Source organism: Balaenoptera physalus (genome assembly GCF_965194825.1).
Source record: "Balaenoptera physalus genome assembly, chromosome: 11".
Taxonomy (NCBI): Eukaryota; Metazoa; Chordata; class Mammalia; order Artiodactyla; family Balaenopteridae; genus Balaenoptera; species Balaenoptera physalus.
The window spans coordinates 76,406,299-76,427,476 of record NC_138896.1 but is presented as its reverse complement, the minus strand read 5'-3'; the positions used below and the strand labels follow the sequence as shown (position 1 = coordinate 76,427,476).

Here is a 21,178-nt window from a genome sequence, read left to right as displayed (position 1 = left end):
GCCCAGTGAAAAGGAAAGCAGCAAACCATGGGGACATAAAAGAAGGACAGGTGACTGTTCTGGAGAGGAGGGCTGAGGGCAGAGGGCAAGACCAGGCTCTAGGAAGCTGCGCTGTCAGGAAAGCGGAAGCCTAGCTCTGCAAGAGGAGAGCAGGCTGGGGGGAGGGCAGAGCCCAGGGGTAGACATTCAGGGAGTCAGAGTCCTGGTCTCATGACCCAGAGGAGGTGGAAAGGGGGGGGCCAGTGAAAGAGGGCAGGAGCCGGTGTCGGTTTGTGATGATTTGCACGTCATCCTGCAAACAGTGCTGAAGGGAAGGGCAAGTGTGTGCTGGGCTTGGGCAGGGCCACACGGAACCCCCGACCCCGCACCCAGGAGCAGGAGCTGGAGACAGTTTGGCATGAGGAGTCAGCGCGTACCAATCAACTGTCCCAAGGTATGGATGCTGTGCCGGGCCCACACCCCTACCTCTGCTAATGCCCAAAATGACCCTTCACACCTTACAGATGGGGAGACTGAGACTCAGAGCATGAAACGCTTTTCCCCAGACCACTGACCTGGCGCTCACAGAAGTTCGAGGCAAGTCCAGGCCTGCCACACTCCAGAGGTTCCCCAATGGTTCTGAAAAGAGCCTGGAAATGATTCAGGACAGGGACAATGGGGAATGTACAGGTCAGTACCAGGGCAAAAGGGGACCAGAGGGACAGGAAAGTGTTTCACAGAGCCTTAGGTGGGAGCCTTAGTGGGAACTCCCTTCTCACTTGCTTTTCAGGAAACCATCCACCAGCACCTAAAGTCATGCATTTGAGTTTCACCCCATTTAACACGCCAGACCTGACCCTAGAACAGAGTGTGGGAGGTTGGTTTGGAATTCTCTCACAGTAGGTTGTGGAGGATGGCAGTCCCTACCTGCTGCCTGCAACACACCAGGTAGTGGTAAGTGAGATACTGCAGCTAAGGTGCTCAGTACAGAGCATGCCTCTCAGTAAGTAATCAGCTCATTCACTCACTCATTAAACAAGTTCAACATCTGGGTTAAACATAAGCCTAAGCAGAGGCCACAGCGAGCCACAGGACATCCTCCTTCCACTAACACCACCTCTGATGAGATAATAGAGACCCAAACCTATGCGTACACACATACACATCTTCGCAGACCTATGTTTGTGCTATGCCCACACACACAGTCAGAAATGTGAAGGAACTGCCAAAAGAACTTGAACTCAGCCACTCAAATGGTGAATTTTAAGACAGAGATAGTCACTCTAGGACATAAAAATATAATTTCCAAACTAGAAGAGAAAAATGATGAGTACTTTGGGATAACGACAGTGGGGTCACTTCAGTGGCACTATCATCTGTGTATCTGGCCAAACACTCTTGTCCTATCGTGCTCTCACTGATGAAACAGGGTTGGGGACATTCATCTGGCCGTGGGGGGCCTGCAGGTGCCAAAGGGCCATGTGATGGGGAGGGTCCTGAATGCCCTTCTCTAGAAGCGAAGCAGTGTGTACAGGCCTGATCCTCTGATCCTTACTCAAGATTCCAACTTATGGCCATAGCACCATCACCTTCAGTTAGTGCCAAAAACAGACATAAAAGCAAGAGTCTAGCCTACTCCAAATGTGTAGCTCAGAATTCTAAGGAGAAAACAAACCATTTAGAGTCCATATTTGTTTTTGACATGCTGGAGTCAGTTTCTTTCTTTCTATCCTTCTTTCTCTCCACCCCCCGTTCTCTCTCACTCTCACTCTCTCTCTCACACACGTATGTGCACACACACACCCCCAAGCAAAGGGAAAAGAAAGAAACAATTTTTAAACACAGCTTTTAAAAAGGTTCATGAGCCTTCTTGCACATCAAATGGCTCCTAGAAAACAACCTCTTAATGATTTCCATGTAAATGAATCAGAAACATATGGATTAAATTTCCCTTAAAATATACACATGTAATTAAGGGGAAAAGTGCTTGGCAAAATGCATTTTGCATTTTATCAAACCCAGCATTGGAAAAATAGGTTGAGACATCTGACAAATCCAAACCCAGCAATTCTGCCCATCCCTACGGCAGCCCAGGACCCAAGTCCGCCAGGCTAGACCTTCCCCTTCCTTGGGCTTTTCAGAAGAACCTAATGGATTGTAACACACAGGTTGGTTCCTCAGGCTCTACAGTGGTGGTTATGGGTCTCCCTTTTCCTGGACCTGTGTTCATCTTCAGGGGCTGGGCCCCCATACACAGGAGAGCTTGCAGCCCATGCTGGCCTGACTGGGCACCTTCCTGGGATGTCTAGAAGATGAAGGGGTGGCCTCGGTCATGCCCTGCAATTCACACCTCACTCCACCTCTGCCAAGCAGTGAACCTCTCCCAGGCCCTCCATTACTGGTGGAGGAAAGGGAATCGAGACTGAGAGCTATTCCCAGAGTCTTTTCTTCACCTGTACGAGAACCAAGTGAGAAGTTTTTCTAAATTGCTCCCTTCATTCATTTGCTCACCTGGCAACAAGTATTTATTGGGCACCTACTACGTGCAAGTATCATGTTGAGGCTGGCAAGTCATCAGAGAAGAACACAGAGGAGGTCCCTGCCCTGGTGGAGCTGATGTTCCTGCTGGAGCTCACTCTCTGGGGCCCGAGGCCCAAGGGCTTGCACCTTCACCATCCAGTCTGGGCCACACACCATTCCTCTCCACTGGGTCTTCTCCGCACCAGGCCCTGGACTCCTCCTCCTCTCCCTTCTTCCCTCTTCCTCAGTGTCTGGCCCCAGTGTTCCTCTGCAGACCTCTTCCCAGCAAAGCTCTCAACCATATTTTACCTGTCTCCATGGTTTCCATGAGCTTCTGATGGCCTTCACAGCCTCTCACCACCTGGCCAGCCCTTGGAGGCCCCATAGCCTAACCTTTCTGACTCCTCCCCACCCCAAGTCCCCTTGGACACCACACTCCCTCATTGTTAGCGTCCCAGCCCCATGCCCGCTCCCCTGACACCTGCTCACTGTTTAGTCCTTCTGCTGGACGTGCCTCCCTCCCAACCACTCCCTTCCCGTCTAACTCCCTCCTCTCCACCTCCTCTCAGGGAGGGCTTTCTTGGAGCCCCAGGACCAGGCCCGGCCCCCTGCTACATGCCCCTTAGCACCATACTCTGCCTTCCCGCCACCTGATCATGACGTGTTCAGCATCTGTCTTCCCACTCTGCTCAAGGAGCAGGGCCCACGTCTTTCCTAGTTGTGGGCGTATCTCTAGAGCTCGGCACAGTCAACATTTGATGAATGAAGGAAGGAAGGAAGGAATGAACGAATAGATGAGCAAATACTTTATAGAGGCAATATTCTGCTTGTCCTCCCTGCCATGTCCCACTTTTTGTCCCAAGCAGAGTCACATCAAGAATGTTTGCAGGGCTGATATGCAGACGCTACATGAGTCAGCACCTCTTCCAAGCTCACGTGGGAACCTCAACTCATTGGAGTTATGACACTGGGTATCACGGAGGGAAGAGGAGGCACGGCCAGAGAAGGGTCTGGGGTCTCACTACAGGGAGCAGGGCCCAGGAAGAGTTGGAGCTTCAGAAGGAAGGCTGGTGATGGATGGGCCCAGGGCTGGGGTTCTCAGCCTGGGCAAAAGTTCCGAGATCCCAAGGTGACCCAGAAGTAACTGAGCCCCAGACACTTGCGGGAATAGGTACCCATCCTCTCAGAGCTCATGGTCAGAGAGGCAGCCAAGTAAGCTGGACTCCTCATCAGAAAATCCAGGTCCACTTGCCATGGACCTTCCTACCTATGTGACTTGGCCTCCCTGACATTTAGTTTCTTCATCTGAAAAAGGGAGATGAGAATATTGCCTAACCTCCCTCAAGGGGCTGCAGAGGGAAATAAAATGAGGCCACAGTGGTAAAATGATACAAGAGTTTAAACTGGTTAACTTCTAAAATTCACATTTTCCTTTATCCAGCCTAAAACTACTGGAGAATAAAGCTACTACTTTTGCCTCTTTTCTGCTTGGGTCTAAAACACTGACATGCTACAGGATTCTTTCCCTCCCCTCTCTCCCCCAGCCAAACTATAGAATCATTTGTGTTTAATGTTATCTATGGGCACATTTTTAAGCCACCACCTTTTTTCTTCCACTTTTATCATGTCTTTCCTCTGTCTCGACAGCACCATGGTTACAGCACAGTTATGGGGCGGAGGAGGGCGGGGAAGCAAAATGGGATAAGGAGAAAGGGGAAAAACCCCAAAACAACACAGAATCACCGAAACTGCCCTTTTGTGTTCTTTAGCAACCACATGAGACAAAAGAAGCAGAAGTTTAGGGTCAAACTCTGGCCAATTTCCAGTTCTTGGATTTCAACCACTTTAAAACAAAAATATTTGGGAGCCAAAGTATTGTCTTTTCCCTTATATACACCCTTGAGAATAACGGCTCACAGACCAGCAACCCAGGCACTGGGGTGGCGTGTGGTCCAGAGAGGACACAATTAATGAAAATGCTGGGTTCTAATCCTGCCTCTGCCAGCTGGGGAACCTGTGACCTGTTGTTACTCCCTCTGATTTCAAGTTCTTCCTGTCTTAACCATAATTGCCTGTGAGAATCGAACAAGTTAATATAGTCATAATCACAACAGAATGCGTTGGTCTTCATTGAGTACCAGACTCTCTGACAGGCTACCTGTGCTATCTAACTGCAACCCCATGACATGGGCCTTATTTCCCCTCCAGCAGGTGACAAGAGACAAGGTCAGTGGGCTAGCCACTGCACCCCAACCCACACGAGCATTATTCTTGCTGTGCTCATGATAATCCTATAAGGTCAGTACTGCCATACCCATTTGACAGCTAAGGATGCTGAGGAATGGAAGGAAAGAAAAACTTGCCTAAGCTTGTGTACTGAGTGGCCTTCTCAATGTTTAATCCTCACCAAAACCCCCTGAGAAGGTGACTGGGATTATTATCTCCAGTTTCTGAATGAGGAAAATGAGGCACAGCTGTTTCATGCAGTCACAGATGCATGGCTGGGGTCAGCCATGGTGGCAGGCGGTCCTTACCAGGCTGGCTCTGGTTGTGGCTCTGGCCCCTGGCTGTCCTCTCTCACGACCATTTTCTAAGCCTTATTCTCTAACTTTCTGGGAGAGTCTGTGAGCCAACCAATGTCCTTTCAAAAAGTATCTTTTCCATTTAAGTCAGCCAGGGTAGGTTTCTGCTGCTTGCAGGCACCATGGAAAAATGACAGCCCAGGTGGCATTCCCTACCTCATCCACTGTAGAAAACCCGTTATGTAAAGAGCATGGTGCTCGGGGCAAAGGAGGGCACCAAGCAGGCTGAATCAGCAGAGCCCCTGCCCTCAGAGAAGGAAAAGAATGCATGCAATGTACTTCTAGAACAAAGTGATACCACAACAAAGGACCAGTCACTTACAAAACAAAAGCGTAAAGGAATTGAAGAGGTTGTACTGAGCTGGTTTTTAAGAATGAGCATTTGGATAAGCAATAAACAGGGAGGCAGGGATAAAAGAAATGAACAAGATACAATGGAGGAAAGAGAAAGGCGTACTCAGTGAACAGAAGGGGGTCTCACTTGGGTAGATGGAGGTGAGCGGCAGGGATGAAGGGGTAGGTTGAGGGCAGAGCATATTTGTTTCATACACACATATACAAACACACACATACCCAGATACACACACACAGACACATTGTGTGTGTAGGTGTGTACATGTACCTACATATGTGCCTGTGTAAATTTTATACCACTTCAGTCTAGAAATTACTTAAAAGAGTTCAGCTTCATCTGAATCCACTGTCAGACCATCCTCAGGTCTCACAAAAGCATCCTGCCCCATGCTTTACTCCTAGAGGAAATGGATTGTTCACAGCTTCTAAGGCATGGGCAGCTAGTCTCCAAAGTCGTCTCAACAGATGGTAAGACTCGCGGGCCGGGGATGCCAGAGCAGCCGCTCAGCAAACATCTGCTGGCTTCAGAAAGAAGCTGCTACATCAGGCACCATGAGGACCCTAAGACACATTTCTGAAGACTCCAGAAATATGACTCTTTGAATTCTCGTGGCCAATAGGTCAGTTTGCCCTCATGTCACCAACTCTGAACCTGCAATTTCTGTCAGCGTCTTCGAGAAAGGCACCTCAAGCACAGAGGTGAGCGCTGACCTGGCTGAACAGCCTGGTTGCAAGGCCCTGCCGAGGAAGCAAAAGAAAAGCAGATTGCAGAAAAGAGGTAGATTTTATCAGCAAGTTTCATCTATGCCTAGAAGTTATGCCCAAGAGCACAGCACACAGCAGCTCCTAAGCAAGTATCAAACCACTCTGCTATGTGCCCATGGGGGTTCAAGCTGCCAGGGGAGCATGGCCCCCTATACTGGTTTCCTTTGCTGGGGGCAAGATTTCTAACCCAGGAACATCTCAGCTAGTGACCAATCTCTGAGCATGTGTTTTGAGTACATGTCATCAATAACTAGATCTGAGCTGGAGAGCACTCTAAACATGAAATACATTTCTGCAACATGAAAAGAAAAAAGACTATTCGGGGCTGGTTTGAATTAGGTAGAATGAGACAGGAATTTTCCTCAAGTCCCCTGCTCTCTTCCTTGGGCAGCTACTCACTGCCTGGCAGAAACAAGACACAGTGCCTGGGAGACTTTAGCCCATGACCCACTGCCTGGCTGGGGGACCACTGTGTCTGAGTAGGGGTGGTAGGCAGACCTCATGAGGGGTGCTGAGGATGACGTTAAATAAAATTATGTACCTCTATGGCTCAAGAAATCTGACTATCTATTATGATTCTGCCTAGAGAGACTTGCAGTCTGTGTGATCAATGGCAGTGCTGGTCCCCTAGTGCTGCCACCATGGAAAGGTACAATTATGCCTTTAAAGCTCAAGGTGCAATTAAATCTCTATAATGGGGCTAATGGTTCAAGCAACCTTGAAGCAGTTGCCATATTTTAAAAGATCATTCTGAATTGTTTTATGTCTGGAATTGCTCTGTAAAATCTGAACTTTTCATCTTCCGTTGAGAATGTATGTAATGCTGAGAGAATGGTCTTCTTGCAGCCACACTGCACAAAAGGGGGTTTCCTTCTCATCTGGCAGGATGCCCCGGAGGACTAAACTCCAGCGGACAAAGCTGAGCTCAGCCCTCTAAAGCTTGGGTTCTTAGGAATTTGCTTTCTGAGGAAGAGTCCAAAGTAAAGATTAGGTCACAGGATACAGTCCAATCGAGAGCCCACTAGGGGCAACTCGGACTGACATCTCTTTCTCTGAGAGAGAGAAAAGAAAAACATGTGGCAGCTCACAGGAGCAAGTGGTCAGGTCCCCTCCCTAGAGCTCCCACTGTCCGGTCTTTCAATAACTGTGGCCAGCAGGTGACACACGGTATCCTATGATCTCTTTTACCTGTCTGGTCCCTAAGTTTACTATGAACCTCTCAAGGAAGGGGCTGCATCTGGTTCACCACAGGGGCCCCAATAACCATCAGAATAATTAATGGATGGGGTACTGCCTCACAGAACATTAAGGACGGGTAACAGGTCAACCAGGAAAGGGAGACATTAGATATCCAGACCCAAAGGACAGGCACGAGAAGAACACTATAGAGATGGTGAGTTGGAAGCTCTTTAATCACTGACCAAGCTCTTTAAACAGTAACCTAGAACAATTTAGAAATGCAATTTATATTCATGTTATTTCCCGATAATAATGATGACAACTAAGATGCACTAGGCAGTTTCCACGAGCAACAGTTGTGCTGAAGATGCTTAGGCATCATTTCATATCCTCACAATAACCCCCTGAGGGAGGCAGTATTCTTATCCCTATTTTACAAAGAAGGAAACTGAGGCTCGGGGAGGAAAAGTTACTTGCTTAGGATTACAGAGCCAGCAAAAGGATGAGCAGGATTCAAGCCCAGAGCCCGTCTCGTGACCACTGCTTTCCTGCCTGTGATACTGAAACTGGCCCCCGATATTTCTAAAACATCAATAGCTTATAACAGAGTAGATTTTTACTTTGAAGATGCCATGGCTTTCTAATTTATTTTTTGGGGAAGACAGCTCTTTGTTTAGGATCCTCCCAGGTATGACAAAGCAGAGCAAAATCCTACTCCGTAATGGTGAGGATGAGGAAGGTAACATCCTTAATTAAACCCTTTGTACTCATCATCTGTTTCATCCTCACAACTACCCCGTGAGATAGATGCGATTATTATCCACATCCTAGATATAAGGAAACTAAGGTCTAAAGAGACAAGGTGGTCTCAGCCTTTCAAGGTCACAGCCAGTAAGAAATAGAACTCAGGATCTAATCAGAGGCCGTCTGATGCCAGAGCCCAGTCCTTGGCTATTATAATCCCAATTCAAAGGGGCAGATGGGAATTTGGGGAAAAGAACTCTAGAATCTATGAGAAGACTGGATTTGAGGAACACAAGCCTGAAAACAGGGAGCCTCATTAAGGTTCATGCTGCTTTGTACTCTAAGATCACAAGTGATTCCATGGTAACCCTAGGAGCTCCAGAACCCTCAAATACCATCACAAGGAATGGAGGAAGAAGAGAGAAGGCTCTGTACACTACCGCCTGCAGGTCCAATGCAGCTATCTGTTTTTGTAGATTAAATGTTTTCTTGGAACCAGCCAATTTACATAGTATCTGCTGATTTACATATTACCTATGTATGGTTGCTTCTGTGCCAGAACAGCAGAGCTGAGTAGTTGCAACAGAGACTTTGTGGCCCACAAAGCCTAATTAAGATATTTACTATCTGGTCCTTTAAAGAAAAAGTTTGCCAACCCCTGGACTACAAGTTAGAGGGCCTGATGCAAACAGGAGCCAGGAAAACAGCAAGCCCAGAGTGTCCAGGCAGAACAGGCACACACTTCACCTATCCAGCTGGTGCCTGACACACCCAGCTTATAATTGTTTTTCAAAAAAGCATGATATCCCAAACCAGCCAGCCCTGCCCCTCAAGTCCTGCCCTCTCTACCCTCCAAAAGGAGCAGCAGCAGTGAGCCTTACCTTTGTTGTACATGTTCGTTGGCACTTGAACGTCGCTCAGGCTGATGTTCACAGGCAAATTATTAAAATGGTCATTTGGGGCTAAGATGAATTCCTTCCCCAGCTCCAAAAAATTCCCATCTTTGTCCCTTTCATTTATCAGCACGGCATTGAAGTATTCATACTGAAAGAGAAAGTCAAAAAACATGACATGTGGCTTAGGGAAGAAGGCTGTGAACTCAGATGGACCTGGGTATGGCTGCGGGCGGGCTGTCCCCTACACTTGTGGATTCTGTTCTAGTCACGTAATCTGTAAGTCTTTCACACCGTCTATGGCTGCTTTTGCACAGGTGTGATAGCACCATATAACTATTTCCCAATGTCATTAAGTACTCTTGAAAAACATAAATTTAAGAAGCTGCTTAGTACTTCCTTATGTGAATATAGAGAAAACTGCCCCAAAACATTTTAATTCTTTAAAGTTTGAAGACAGACCCTGCCTTTATTCAGCCTACCTTTAAGTAGAAGGAGACTGGAAAACAACAAAAATTAAGTAAATATATAATATATTAGATAGTCATACTTGTTGTTCTAAGTGCTTTCCATATGTTAACTTACTCAATTCTCCTAACGACTCTATGAAGTAGGTTTTATGAGTATTCTAACTTCACAAATGAGGAAATTGAGGTAGAGAGAATTTATGTACGCTGTCAAAGATTACACCAGCGATAAGCAGAACCAGAATTAAAACACAGACAGTCTATTTCCAGAGTCTGTGCACTTAACTGATGTGCAGTATTGCAAGATGGTAGATGGCAGGTGTGGTTGGAATTATCAGAGCAGGAATTTAAAACAACTGTAATTAATATACTAAGGGCACTAAAGGAAAAAGTAGAAAACAGGTAAGAACAGACAGATAAGTAGAGAGACAAATATTCTAAGAGAAATAATCAAAAAGAAATGCTAGAAATCAAAAACACTGTAATAGAAATGAAGAATGACAATGGGTCATCGCCGGCCTGGATACAGCTGAGGAAATAATCAGTGAGCCAGAAGCTATGTCAGTAGAAACTTCCCAAACTGAAAAGCAAAGAAAAAAATGAATGGGAAAAAAGGAATAGAATATTCAAAACCATAGAACAATTACAAAAAGTGTAACAGATGTGTAGTGTAATGGGAATACCAGAGAAGAAAGAGAAAAGGGAACAGAAGAAATATTTGAAGTAATATTTCCAAAATTAATGACAAACACCAAACCACAGATCCAAGAAGTCCAGGGAAAATCAAGCACATGAATATTAAAAAAAAAAAAAAAAATCTACACCTAGGCATGTCATATCCAAAGTGCAAAAATCAAAGACAAAGAGAAAATCTTAAAGGAAGCCAAAAAGAGGAAAAAACCTTCCCTACAGAGGAACAAGGACAAGGATTACCATCAGACTTCTGTTCAGAAAACATACAAGCAAAAAGAGAGTAGCCTGAAATACTTAATGTTCAAAGAAAAGGCCTACCAACCTAGAATTCTAGAATCCAGAAAAATTATCCTTCAAAAGTGAAAAAGAAATAAAGACTTCTTCAGACAAAAATTAAAGAAATTTGTTGCAAATAGACCTGCCTTGCAAAAAATGTTAAAATTTCATTAAAGGGAGGGGAAACTACACAGGTCAGAAACCCAGAAAAGAGTGTTACAACAGGAATAAATGAAAGTAAAATATTTAATTTTCTTATTCTTAACTGACCTGACAAATAGTTTTATCAAAATAATAATAGCAACAAATTGGATTATTATAGTTATGGATAAGTGAAATGAATAGCACAGTGTTATACTACCCATGAAGTGGTACAAGATTGACAGTGGACGTGAATTAGTTGTAAATGTATATTGCAAACTATAAAACAACCACTAAAACAATTTTTAAAAGAAGTATAAATGCCAAGGAAGGAGAAAATACTACGTTATGTAATATGCTCAATTAAAACCAGAGAAGGCATAAAAAGAGTAGAAGACCAAAAAAAAAAAAAAAAAAACACAAGGGCAATGAATAGAAAACAGTTACAAGTATGGTACATATTAATCCAACTATATCAATGCTCACTTTAAATGTGAAGGGTCTAAATAGATTAATTAAAAGATAGAGATGGTCACAGTGGATAAAAAAGAAGAACCAACTATATGCTGTCTATAAGAAACTCACCTTAAATATAAAGAACAGGTCGATTAAAAGTAAAGCGGTAGAAAAAGATATACTATGCTAACATTAATCAAAAGAAAGCCAGAGTGGCCATATTAATTTCAGACAAAGCAGACTTCAAAGCGAGGAAAATTATCAGCAAAAAAGACTGGCATTACATAATGATAAAGGGGTTAATTCTCCAAGAAGACATAACAATCTTTAATGTGTATGCACCTAACAACAGAATATTAAAGTATGTGAGGGAAAAAAATGATAGAATTACAAAGAGAAACAGATAACACGCTACTAAAGTTGAAGACTTCAGTACCTCTATCAGTAACTGATAAATCCATCAGGCAGAATACTGGTAAGGATACAGTTTGAACTGAACAGCACAGCAACTGAATCTAATTGACTATAGACTAATTCATCCAACAACAGCAGAATATACATTTTTCTCAAGCTCACATGGAACAATCAAAATGACAGACCACATTCTGGGCCATAAAACACACCTTAACAAATTTAAAAGAATAGAAATCATACAAAATGTGCTCTCAGACCACATTGAAATTAAACTAGAAATCTATAACAGAAAGACAGCTGGACAAATCCCAAAATATTTGGAGATTAAACAACGTATTTCTAAATAACACATGGGTCAAAGAATAAGTCTCAAGAGAAATTTTAAACTAAATTAAAATCAAAAAATAACTTGTCAAAATTTGCAAGATGCAGCAAAAGCAGTGCTTACAGGGAAATTTACAGCATTCAATGGATGTATTGGAAAAGAAAAAAAAATCTAAAGTTAATCGCCTAAGCTTCTATTTTAGGAAACTAGAAAAAGAAGAGAAAATTAAATCCAAAGTAAGCAGAAGGGGAAAAAAACACTTTTTAAAAAATTTTGCTGAACAGAAATCAATGAAATTGAAATCAGGAAATCAATGAAACTAAAAGTTGGTTCTTTGAAAAGATTCATTACAGTGAAAAGATATAAAGCAAAATCATGAAAGGAAAAGAGACGCATGTGCTGAAGTCCAGAGCAATCCAGATGTGAGCTTCCAAGGTTTCTCTCCCAGCACAATTACATAAGATGTACAAATTCTTCCAGCAATGAATGGATGACAACACATTTGAAAGGCTGCCTACCAGAGAGGCTCAACAAAAACTCAGTGCTGGGGCTTCCCTGGTGGTGCAGTGCTTAAGAATCTGCCTGCTAGTGCAGGGGACACAGGTTCAAGCCCTGGTCCAGGAAGATCCCACATGCCGCGGAGCAACTAAGCCCATGTGCCACAACTACTGGGCCCGTGCTCTAGAGCCCACAAGCCAAAACTACCGAAGCCTGCGCGCCTACAGCCCGTGCTCTGCACCCAACAACAGAAGCCACTGCAATGAGAAGCCCATGCACTGCAACAAAGAGTAGTCCCCACTCGCTGCAACGAGAGAAAGCCCACGCACAGCAACGAAGACCCAATGCAGCCAAAAATAAATAAATAAAATAAATTTATTAAAAAAAAAAAAAAAAGGACTCAGTGCTAAGGATTTTTACTGGGTGTTGGTCACGTAGCAACACTAGTTACCAACTTAAGCTAATTGATTTTAAGGAATTCCACACCTAGCAACTATAGAGCACACATTCTCTTCCAGATCATAACAGTGGGAATTCAATATATGATAATGATACAAAAAATATCAATAACATCTAAGAAAAGATGATATCTAGAAGAATCTTACAGATTTTGAAATTAACCAACACACTCCTTAATAATACATGTACCATGGAAGAAAATGACAGAAAAATTTGTAAAATATTTTGAAATAAATGATAATAAAAAAATATATTTGTAAGATGTAACTGAAACAGAAATTAGAGAAAAATTTATAGATTTTAAAGCTTAGCATAGAAAAGGAGAAATTTTTAAGATGAATAGTCTAAGATACTACCTTAAGAAGACAGAAAACAAGAACAAATAAAACTGAATGTTAAAAGAAGGAATAAAGTAATCAAGATAGGGACTTCCCTGGTGGTGCAGTGATTAAGAATCTGCTTGCCAATGCAGGGGACACAGGTTCGATCCCTGGTCCGGGAAGATCTCACATGCCATGGAGCACCTAAACCTGTGTGCCACAGCTACTGAGCCTTCACTCTAGAGCCCCCGAGCCACAACTACTGAGCCCACGTGCTGCAACTACTGAAGCCCGCACGTCTAGAGCCCGTGCTCCGCCACAAGAGAAGCTACCGCATGAGAAGCCTATACACCGCAATGAAGAGTAGCCCTCGCTTGCTGCAACTAAAGAAAGCCCACGTGCAGCAATGAAGACCAAATGCAGGCAAAAATAATAATAATAACAATAATAATAGAGATAAAAGCAGAAACCAATAAAACAAAACAAATAACAGGGAAAAAAATCAATGATATCAAAAGTATAAAACCCTAGCTAGACTGATGACTAAAAAAGTAAGAAAGCACAAAATATGAGTCAGGAATGAAAGAGAAAACATTATTAAAGAGCTGACAGATAATGAAAAGATAAGAGAATAATATAAACAACTTTATACCAATATTTGACAATTTGAGTTAAACGTCAAATTCCTTGAATAACTGAAATTACCAAAATTGACACAAAAAGAAATATAAAATATGACTGGCCCTATGTATACAAGAGAAATTGAATTCACAATTAATAGCCATGATAAAACAAAAAACTCCAGGTTCAGATGGCTTAAATAATGAATGCTATCAAATACATAAGGAAAAAATACAAACTATCTTACATAATCTCTTACAAAAAATTAGAGGAAGGAATATGTCCCAATTTATTTTATGAGGGCAGCATAACACTGACACCAAAACCAAACAAGAACAATTTTTGGAAAAATTACATGCTATTATCACTCATTAATCTAGATCAAAAATCTTAACAAAATATCACATCAAATCCCCTGTCATTAAAAGGACAATCCATCATGACCAAGTTGTATTTATCCCAGGAATTCAAGGTTGGTTTAACATTTGAAAAATCAATCAACACAGTTCACCACATTAACAGAATTTCTTTTAAAAAATCATATGACCAAATAAATGCAGAAAAAAACATTTGAAAGAATCCAACTTTTGTTCATCATAAAAACTATCAGGAAATTTAAAATAAGATAAAAAGTCCTCAACCTGATAAAGAGCAACTATGTAAAACCTACAGCTAACATTATATTCATGAAAAAACACTGAATATTTTTCTCCTAAGATCAGTAACGAGGCAAGTATGTCTTATCACTTCAATTCAACATTGTACAGGTGGTTCTGGCAAATGCAGTAAATTGCATGAATGAATGAGTGAATGAGTGAATGAATGCCATACATATTGGAAAGGGAAAAAGCTATCTTTTTCTGCAGACAACATGACTGTCTATGTAGAAAACCCTAAAGAATGCACATAATCTACTGTAACTATTGAGTTTAGCAAGGTCACAGGATATAAGATCAGTACACCAAAATCAATTATATTTCGTTGTACTAACAAAGAACAACTGGAAGAACGATAGCATTTACAATAGCATAAAAAGCTTGACATACTTAGGTATGAATTTTTAAAAACATGTGTGATACCTGTATGCTGAAAACTACAAAATATTTCTGGGAGAAATTAAAGACTTAAATAAATAGAGACATATACCTTGTGCTTAAGGATTGGAAAACTCAGTATTAACATGTTAATTCTTCCCAAACTGATCTAAAACTCCAAAGAAATCTCAATCAAAATCTCAACAGGCTGTTTGTAGGAATTGCTGAGTTAACTGTAATTTTATAGAGAAATGAAAAGGATCTAGAATATCAAAAACAATTTTTAAAAAGAAGAAAAAGGTCCAATGACTCACATTTCCTGAATTTAAGTCTTACTCTAAACTTAACTAATCAAAATGGTGTGGTATTGACATTAGAGCAGACAAACAGATCAATGGAACTGAAGAGAGTCCAGAAATAAAGCTGCACAGATACAGTCAACCAATTTTCAATAAAGGTGCTTAGAAAATTCAATGGGGAAAGTATTTTCAACAAATTGTGGTGGAACATATGACTAACCATATGAAAACAACATCCTCAACCCCTAATTCACAACATACACATATTCATTCAATATGGCTGAAAGACTTAAAATGAAAAAAGCTAAATCTATAATATTTGAAAAAACAAAAACAAAAAAACGATGAATAACTTCTACTGCCTTCAGGTAAGCAATGATTTCTTAGGTTTTAGAAAGCACTTACAATTTTTAAAACTGATAATTTGGACTTTATGAAAACTGAAAACTTCTGATCATCAAATTCACTATTAATAAAACAAATAGTAAAGCCATCATTGAGGAAAAAGTATTCATAATACATACATCTGACAAATAACTTGTACCAGAATATGTAAAGAACTCCTGGGGCTTCCCTGGTGATGCAGTGGTTGAGAATCCGCTTGCCAATGCAGGGGACACGGGTTCGAGCCCTGGTCTGGGAAGATCCCACATGTCGCGGAGCAACTGGGCCCGTGAGCCACAACTACTGAGCCTGCGCGTCTGGAGCCTATGCTCTGCAACAAGGGAGGCCGCGATAGTGAGAGGCCCATGCACCGCGATGAAGAGTGGCCCCCGCTTGCCGCAACTAGAGAAAGCCCTCGCACAGAAATGAAGACCCAACACAACCAAAAATAAATAAATAAATAAATAAATTTTTAAAAAAAAAGAACTCCTGTAACACAACTTAAAACACCAATTAAAATATAGGCAAAAGATTTGAACAGACACCTTACAAAGGAAAGTATACAAATGGCCAATATACAAACCAAAAAGTGTTCAACATCATTAATCACAGAAGTGCAAAATAAAACTCCGTCATTGCTCCAAAATGCAATTTTACACCCACTAGCTAATATTAAATTTTCTGAAAATACTAAATGTTGGCAAGGATGTGGAATAACCAGAAATCCCATACATTGCTCGTGGAAATATAAAACCTTTCAAACCCTTCGGAAAACCATTCACAGCTTCTTGTAAAGTTAAACATGTATCTACCATATGATCCAGCAAATTCTACTCCTAGGTATTTATTTAAGAGAAATGAAAACATATAAATTAACAAAAGAGCCCAGCCTGCTTGGTTAAGGCCAGTGCCATTATGGTTCACTCATAGGCTCTCCAGAGACAGCTTCAAAACTGCCATTTAATTGAATAACCTGCACAACCCAGAATGAAACTGAAGGAAGGATGAAAAGCAGGATTTTGCTCAGTGGTGCCCATCCTTCACTGCAGACAACTGTGTGTTCTGCTCCTCCCTAAATCCATTTGTCCATTCTGTATTGATTTTGAAAAGGCTGACTCAGTGCAAACAAGAAGAATCACTTCTCCGTCCTTGGAATTCATTGCTGGAATTATGAAGCTCAGTGGCTTTGTCCATAGGAGAGAGGAAGAGATGTGTTAAGCCTAAGTCACCTCAGTATTTCTGAGTCCCTGTCACCCAGGAGGTAGGAGTAAATTAGTTCTTTTGTGAGTATATCTGATCACCTACCAAGTGTGATGGGGCACAAAGGAAACTAATCCAAGGGACGAAATGTGGCAAAGAAAACACCAGGAACAAAATGGTAGGTGTGCTGTTTCCCCAAACCTGGCTTGGCACCAACTCAGGATGAAGTCGTCCAATGAGTAAGCATCTAAAAGTGACTCAGTGGGGCAGGGGTAGGAACATGTTTTGTGTGAAGGGTCAGACAGTCATACTTTAGGCTTTGCATGTTATACAGTCTTTGTCACAACTCTTCTACATTACTGTTGTAGCACGACAGTGGCCAGACAGTACATAAAATAATGGGTCTGGGTGTGCTCCAGTCAAACTTTATTTACCAAAGATTTACATAATTACAAAAAGGATTTGGCCTGTGGGCTGTAGTTTGCCAACCCCTGAAGGAGTGTGTTATGAGATTTTCAAGAGACAGAAATAAAAAAAAAACCTCTGGCTGGAAGGAATCAAGCATTACATTCATTAAAAAGTATTTGAACACAATACTAAACAAGAAGAACAAAGTTGGAAGACTTCAAGACTACCTGTAAAGCTACAGCAATCATGACAGTGCTGTACTGGTGAAGGAATAAACAGATCAGTGGAACAGAATAGAGCCCAGAAATAGACACTCCCATAAATATTGATACAGTCAACTTATCTTGGACAAGGGAGCAGATAGTCTCTTTAACAAATGGTGCTGGAACAACTGGACATCCACATGCAAAAAAATGAATCTAAACAAAAACCTTATACCCTTCAAATTTAACTCAAAATGGATCATAGACCTAAATATAAAATGCTAAACTATAAAACTCCTAGAAGATAACATGGGAGAAAACTTAGATGACCTTGGGTATGGTGATGCCTTTTTAGATACAACACCAAAGACATGATTCATGAAAGAAATAACTGATAAACTGGGTTTCATTAAAATTAAAAACTTCTGCTCTGTGAAAGATAATACCAAGAGAATTAAAAGAGAAGCCACAGACTGGGAGGAACCATTTGTAAAAGACACATGTGATAAAGGACTGTGATCCAAAATATGCAAAGAACTCTTAAAACTTAACAAGAAAAATAACGACTTGATTAAACAATGGGCTAAAAAGACCTGAACAGACATCTCACCAAAGAAGTTATACAGATGGCAAGTAAGCATAAGAAAAGATGCTCCACATCATATGTCATTAGGGAAATGCAAATTAAAACAACAATGAAATACCACCGATTAGAATGGCTGAAATCTGGAACACTGACAACACCAAATGCTGGCAAAGACTTAGAGCAACAGGAATTCTCATTCATTGCTGGTGGGTATGCAAAATGGTACAGTCACTTTGGAAGACAGTTTGGTGGTTTTTTATAAAACTAAACATACTTTTACCATACAATCCAGCAATCATACTCCTTGGCATTTAGAGTTGAAAACTTATGTCCATACAAAAACCTAAAAACAGATGTTTATAGCAGCTTTATTCATAATTGCCAAAACTTGGAAGCAACCAAGATGTCCTCCAATAGGTGAATGTGTAAATAAACTGTGGTAGAGACAGACAATGGAATATTACTCAGTGCTAAAAAAAAAATTATCTATTAAGCCATGAAAAGACATGGAGGAACCTAAATGCATATTACTAAGTGAAAGAAGCCAATCTGAGAAGGCTACTGTATGATTCCAACTATATGACACTCTGGAAAAGGCAAAACCGTGGAGACAATAAAAAGATCAGTGTTTGCCAGGGGTGGTGGGGAGAGGAATAAATTGGCAGAGCAGAGAGGTTTTATTTTTTTAGAACCATGAAAATAGTCTGTATATTATTGATAATGATATTGATTATAATGATGAATACTTGTCATTATATATTTGTCCAAACCCACAGAATATAAGACACCAAGAGTGAACCCTAAGGTAAATTATGGACTTTGGGTGATTATGTGTCAATGTAGGTTCATCCTTGATATAAAAAAAAGTACCATTCTGGTGAGTGATGTTGATAATATAGGAGGCTATGCATGTGTAGAAGCATATGGGAAAACTCTGTATCTTCCTCTGAATTTTGTTGTAAACCTAAAATTGCTCTAAAAAAAAATAAAGTCTCTTTAAAAAAAGTTTTTGAGTAGCATCTCCCTACATATTTATTTATAACTCATGTGTACTACCTACCAACTATTATACTAACGTGTGCACATTATACTATAAAAATTATAATAGAAATTACAGTGAGTAGAAATAAAAGCAATGTATTCTTCTTGGGCATCCCAATGGCTCATTTTGTGTACCCCTGGGTGCAGCACTTCTCTGCAGTGTCCCAAAGCAGCATTTCCAAAGTATGATCTGTGTAAGAGAAAGCCATTCCATGGAATACTGATAAGGAATAATTTTTCTGAATGTGTGCCATGGTGAACAAAGTTTGGGGAAAAAGCTGGGGTTTTAGAAAAGGTAAAGAGATTTTTCATTTCAGGAATTCTCAAGGCCTTTAATTCATTTAGAGAGTACTCTATGTGCACTTTGAATATCTTGGGGGAGGAGTGTTGTATACAGCCTTCCTCAAATATAGCTGATCATGCAGTTGTCCTTCTCAGCATTTACCGTAGGGGTCACTTGACAAATACTCTCGTGATTGTTTTATCAATGCAACTCCCCCATGAGACTAGTTCTGCAACTACAAGAATTGTGTCTCTCTTTACTCACTGTTGTATCCCCAGCCCCTGGCATTTATTGGTTGCCTAACTGATGAAAGGACCAATGTCCAAATCCTTGTGGTTACCAGGTCTCTCACCTGAGCTGCATTTCCACAGACCTGTATTCAGAATCAACTCTTCAAGGTCCTATGGCAGCAGGGAAAGTTCTCAGCAGGTTAGGAAGATCATGCTGTAAGCAGTGTCTCCTATGGCCTGGAGAAGGGAAGCTGTAGGAGACCAAGGTCATACTGCTGTATGGCCTCTGTCACAAATCCAGACAGAAGACTGTGTCCAGAGTATGGGGTAAAGGTGACTCCAGAAGCTGCTGGAATTGCTGGTCTGTGCTAATCACCTTAAGATGAAGAATACAAGGCAGGAGCTCTGTGATACCTCCATGACCCTGCAGCTCCCCCAAGAGCCACCTGGTCATCCCCCTGCCATGGACTCCCTCTCCTTCAACACCACTGTCACAGAACATGTCAGTCTTCAGTTCTTCCTTCCTTCCTCCCTCCCTCCCTTCCTTCCTTCCTTCCTTTCTTTTCTTTCTTTCTTTCTTTTTTTTGGCTGCGTTGGGTCTTCGTTGCTGTGCGCAGGCTTTCTCTAGTTGCGGTGAGCGGGGGCTACTCTTTGTTGCAGTGTGCAGGCTTCTCTTTGCGGTGGCTTCTCTTGTTGCAGAGCATGGACTTCAGTAGTTGTGGCGTGTGGGCTCAGTAGTTGTGGCTCACAGGCTCTAGAGCACAGGCTCAGTAGTTGTGGCGCACGGGCTTAGTTGCTCCGCAGCATGTGGGATCTTCCCGGACCAGGGCTTGAACCCGTGTCCCCTGCATTGGCAGGCAGATTCCTAACCACTGCACCACCAGGGAAGTCCCAGTCTTCAGTTTTGATAGGGATGCCATCAAGGAAAAGAATTCATTGCTCCACCCCTCCACCAACTGTAGAATCCAACTGCTCAGGTCTTCTCATTGACTCAGCTAAGACTCCTGTCACCAACTAGGGTAAAGCTTCAGATTCAACAGGAAATATCGAGAGATGACAAAAAGGCTTCAGTCTGTGTGCCCTCTCTAACTGATTGGTGTGACTGCCTATATGTGTTAAGAAGGCTTCTGAGGTAGTATCTCAACCCAAGGAATGAATGTATGCTTTCCTTTTAATGGTGGCTCAGCCTCTCCCACACCATCCACATCCTTGAAAACTCATTACTGGCTGGTTTAGCGGTTGGCAAACTGTTTCTGTAAAAAGCTAGATAGTAAATATTTTAGGTTTTGCAGGTGAGACACTTTCTTTCGCAACATTCTATTCTGCTGTTTCAGCAAAAGTAGCCAAAACATTAAAAAATGGGTGTGGCTGTGTTCTAATAAAACTTTATTTACAAAAACAGGGAGCTGGCAGAAAATGCCTGCAGACCTTTGTTTCCTGAATCCTGTCCTAATTCTCTCTTTAACTCTTTCCAGGTGAGAGGCACCTAATCACAATGTCTTCAGGCAGTACTTCTCAACACAGGCTTCAGAGCTCTTCAACATCCAGATGCCCAAGCCAAACCTCAGAACAATTAAATCCGAATCCCAAGGTGGTATTTTTTCAGTCTCCCCCAGTTATTCCAACGTGCAGCCCAGGCCAGAGGCACTATTTCCAAGGGCAACTTCTGCTTCTTCTTCCTGCCGGGTAAGCTGCAGAACAGAACTGCAAGGCGCCACCACAGAGGGCCTGCTTCATGGGTGGAAAGTAACTGCTCCACACATTTTGGCTTTAACGAAATCCTGCCTGTAAAGTTATCTAACTGTCTTCCTGTGTGTGTGTGCA

At 41.9% G+C, this 21,178-nt stretch overlaps 1 protein-coding gene across 2 annotated transcripts in view; it reads right to left on the bottom strand.

The window, feature by feature from the left end:
- CACNA2D3 (calcium voltage-gated channel auxiliary subunit alpha2delta 3) overlaps positions 1-21,178 on the bottom strand; it is an 800,023-nt gene that overhangs the window by 478,621 nt on the left and 300,224 nt on the right. For both annotated transcript variants that reach the window (XR_014251113.1, XM_082414438.1), the window contains exon 5: positions 9,005-9,167. Coding sequence is in view for 1 of the 2 variants with exons in the window: in XM_082414438.1 (XP_082270564.1) it covers positions 9,005-9,167 (163 nt within the window). In the remaining variant the exon portion in view is untranslated. The remainder of the gene's footprint in view (positions 1-9,004; positions 9,168-21,178) is intronic.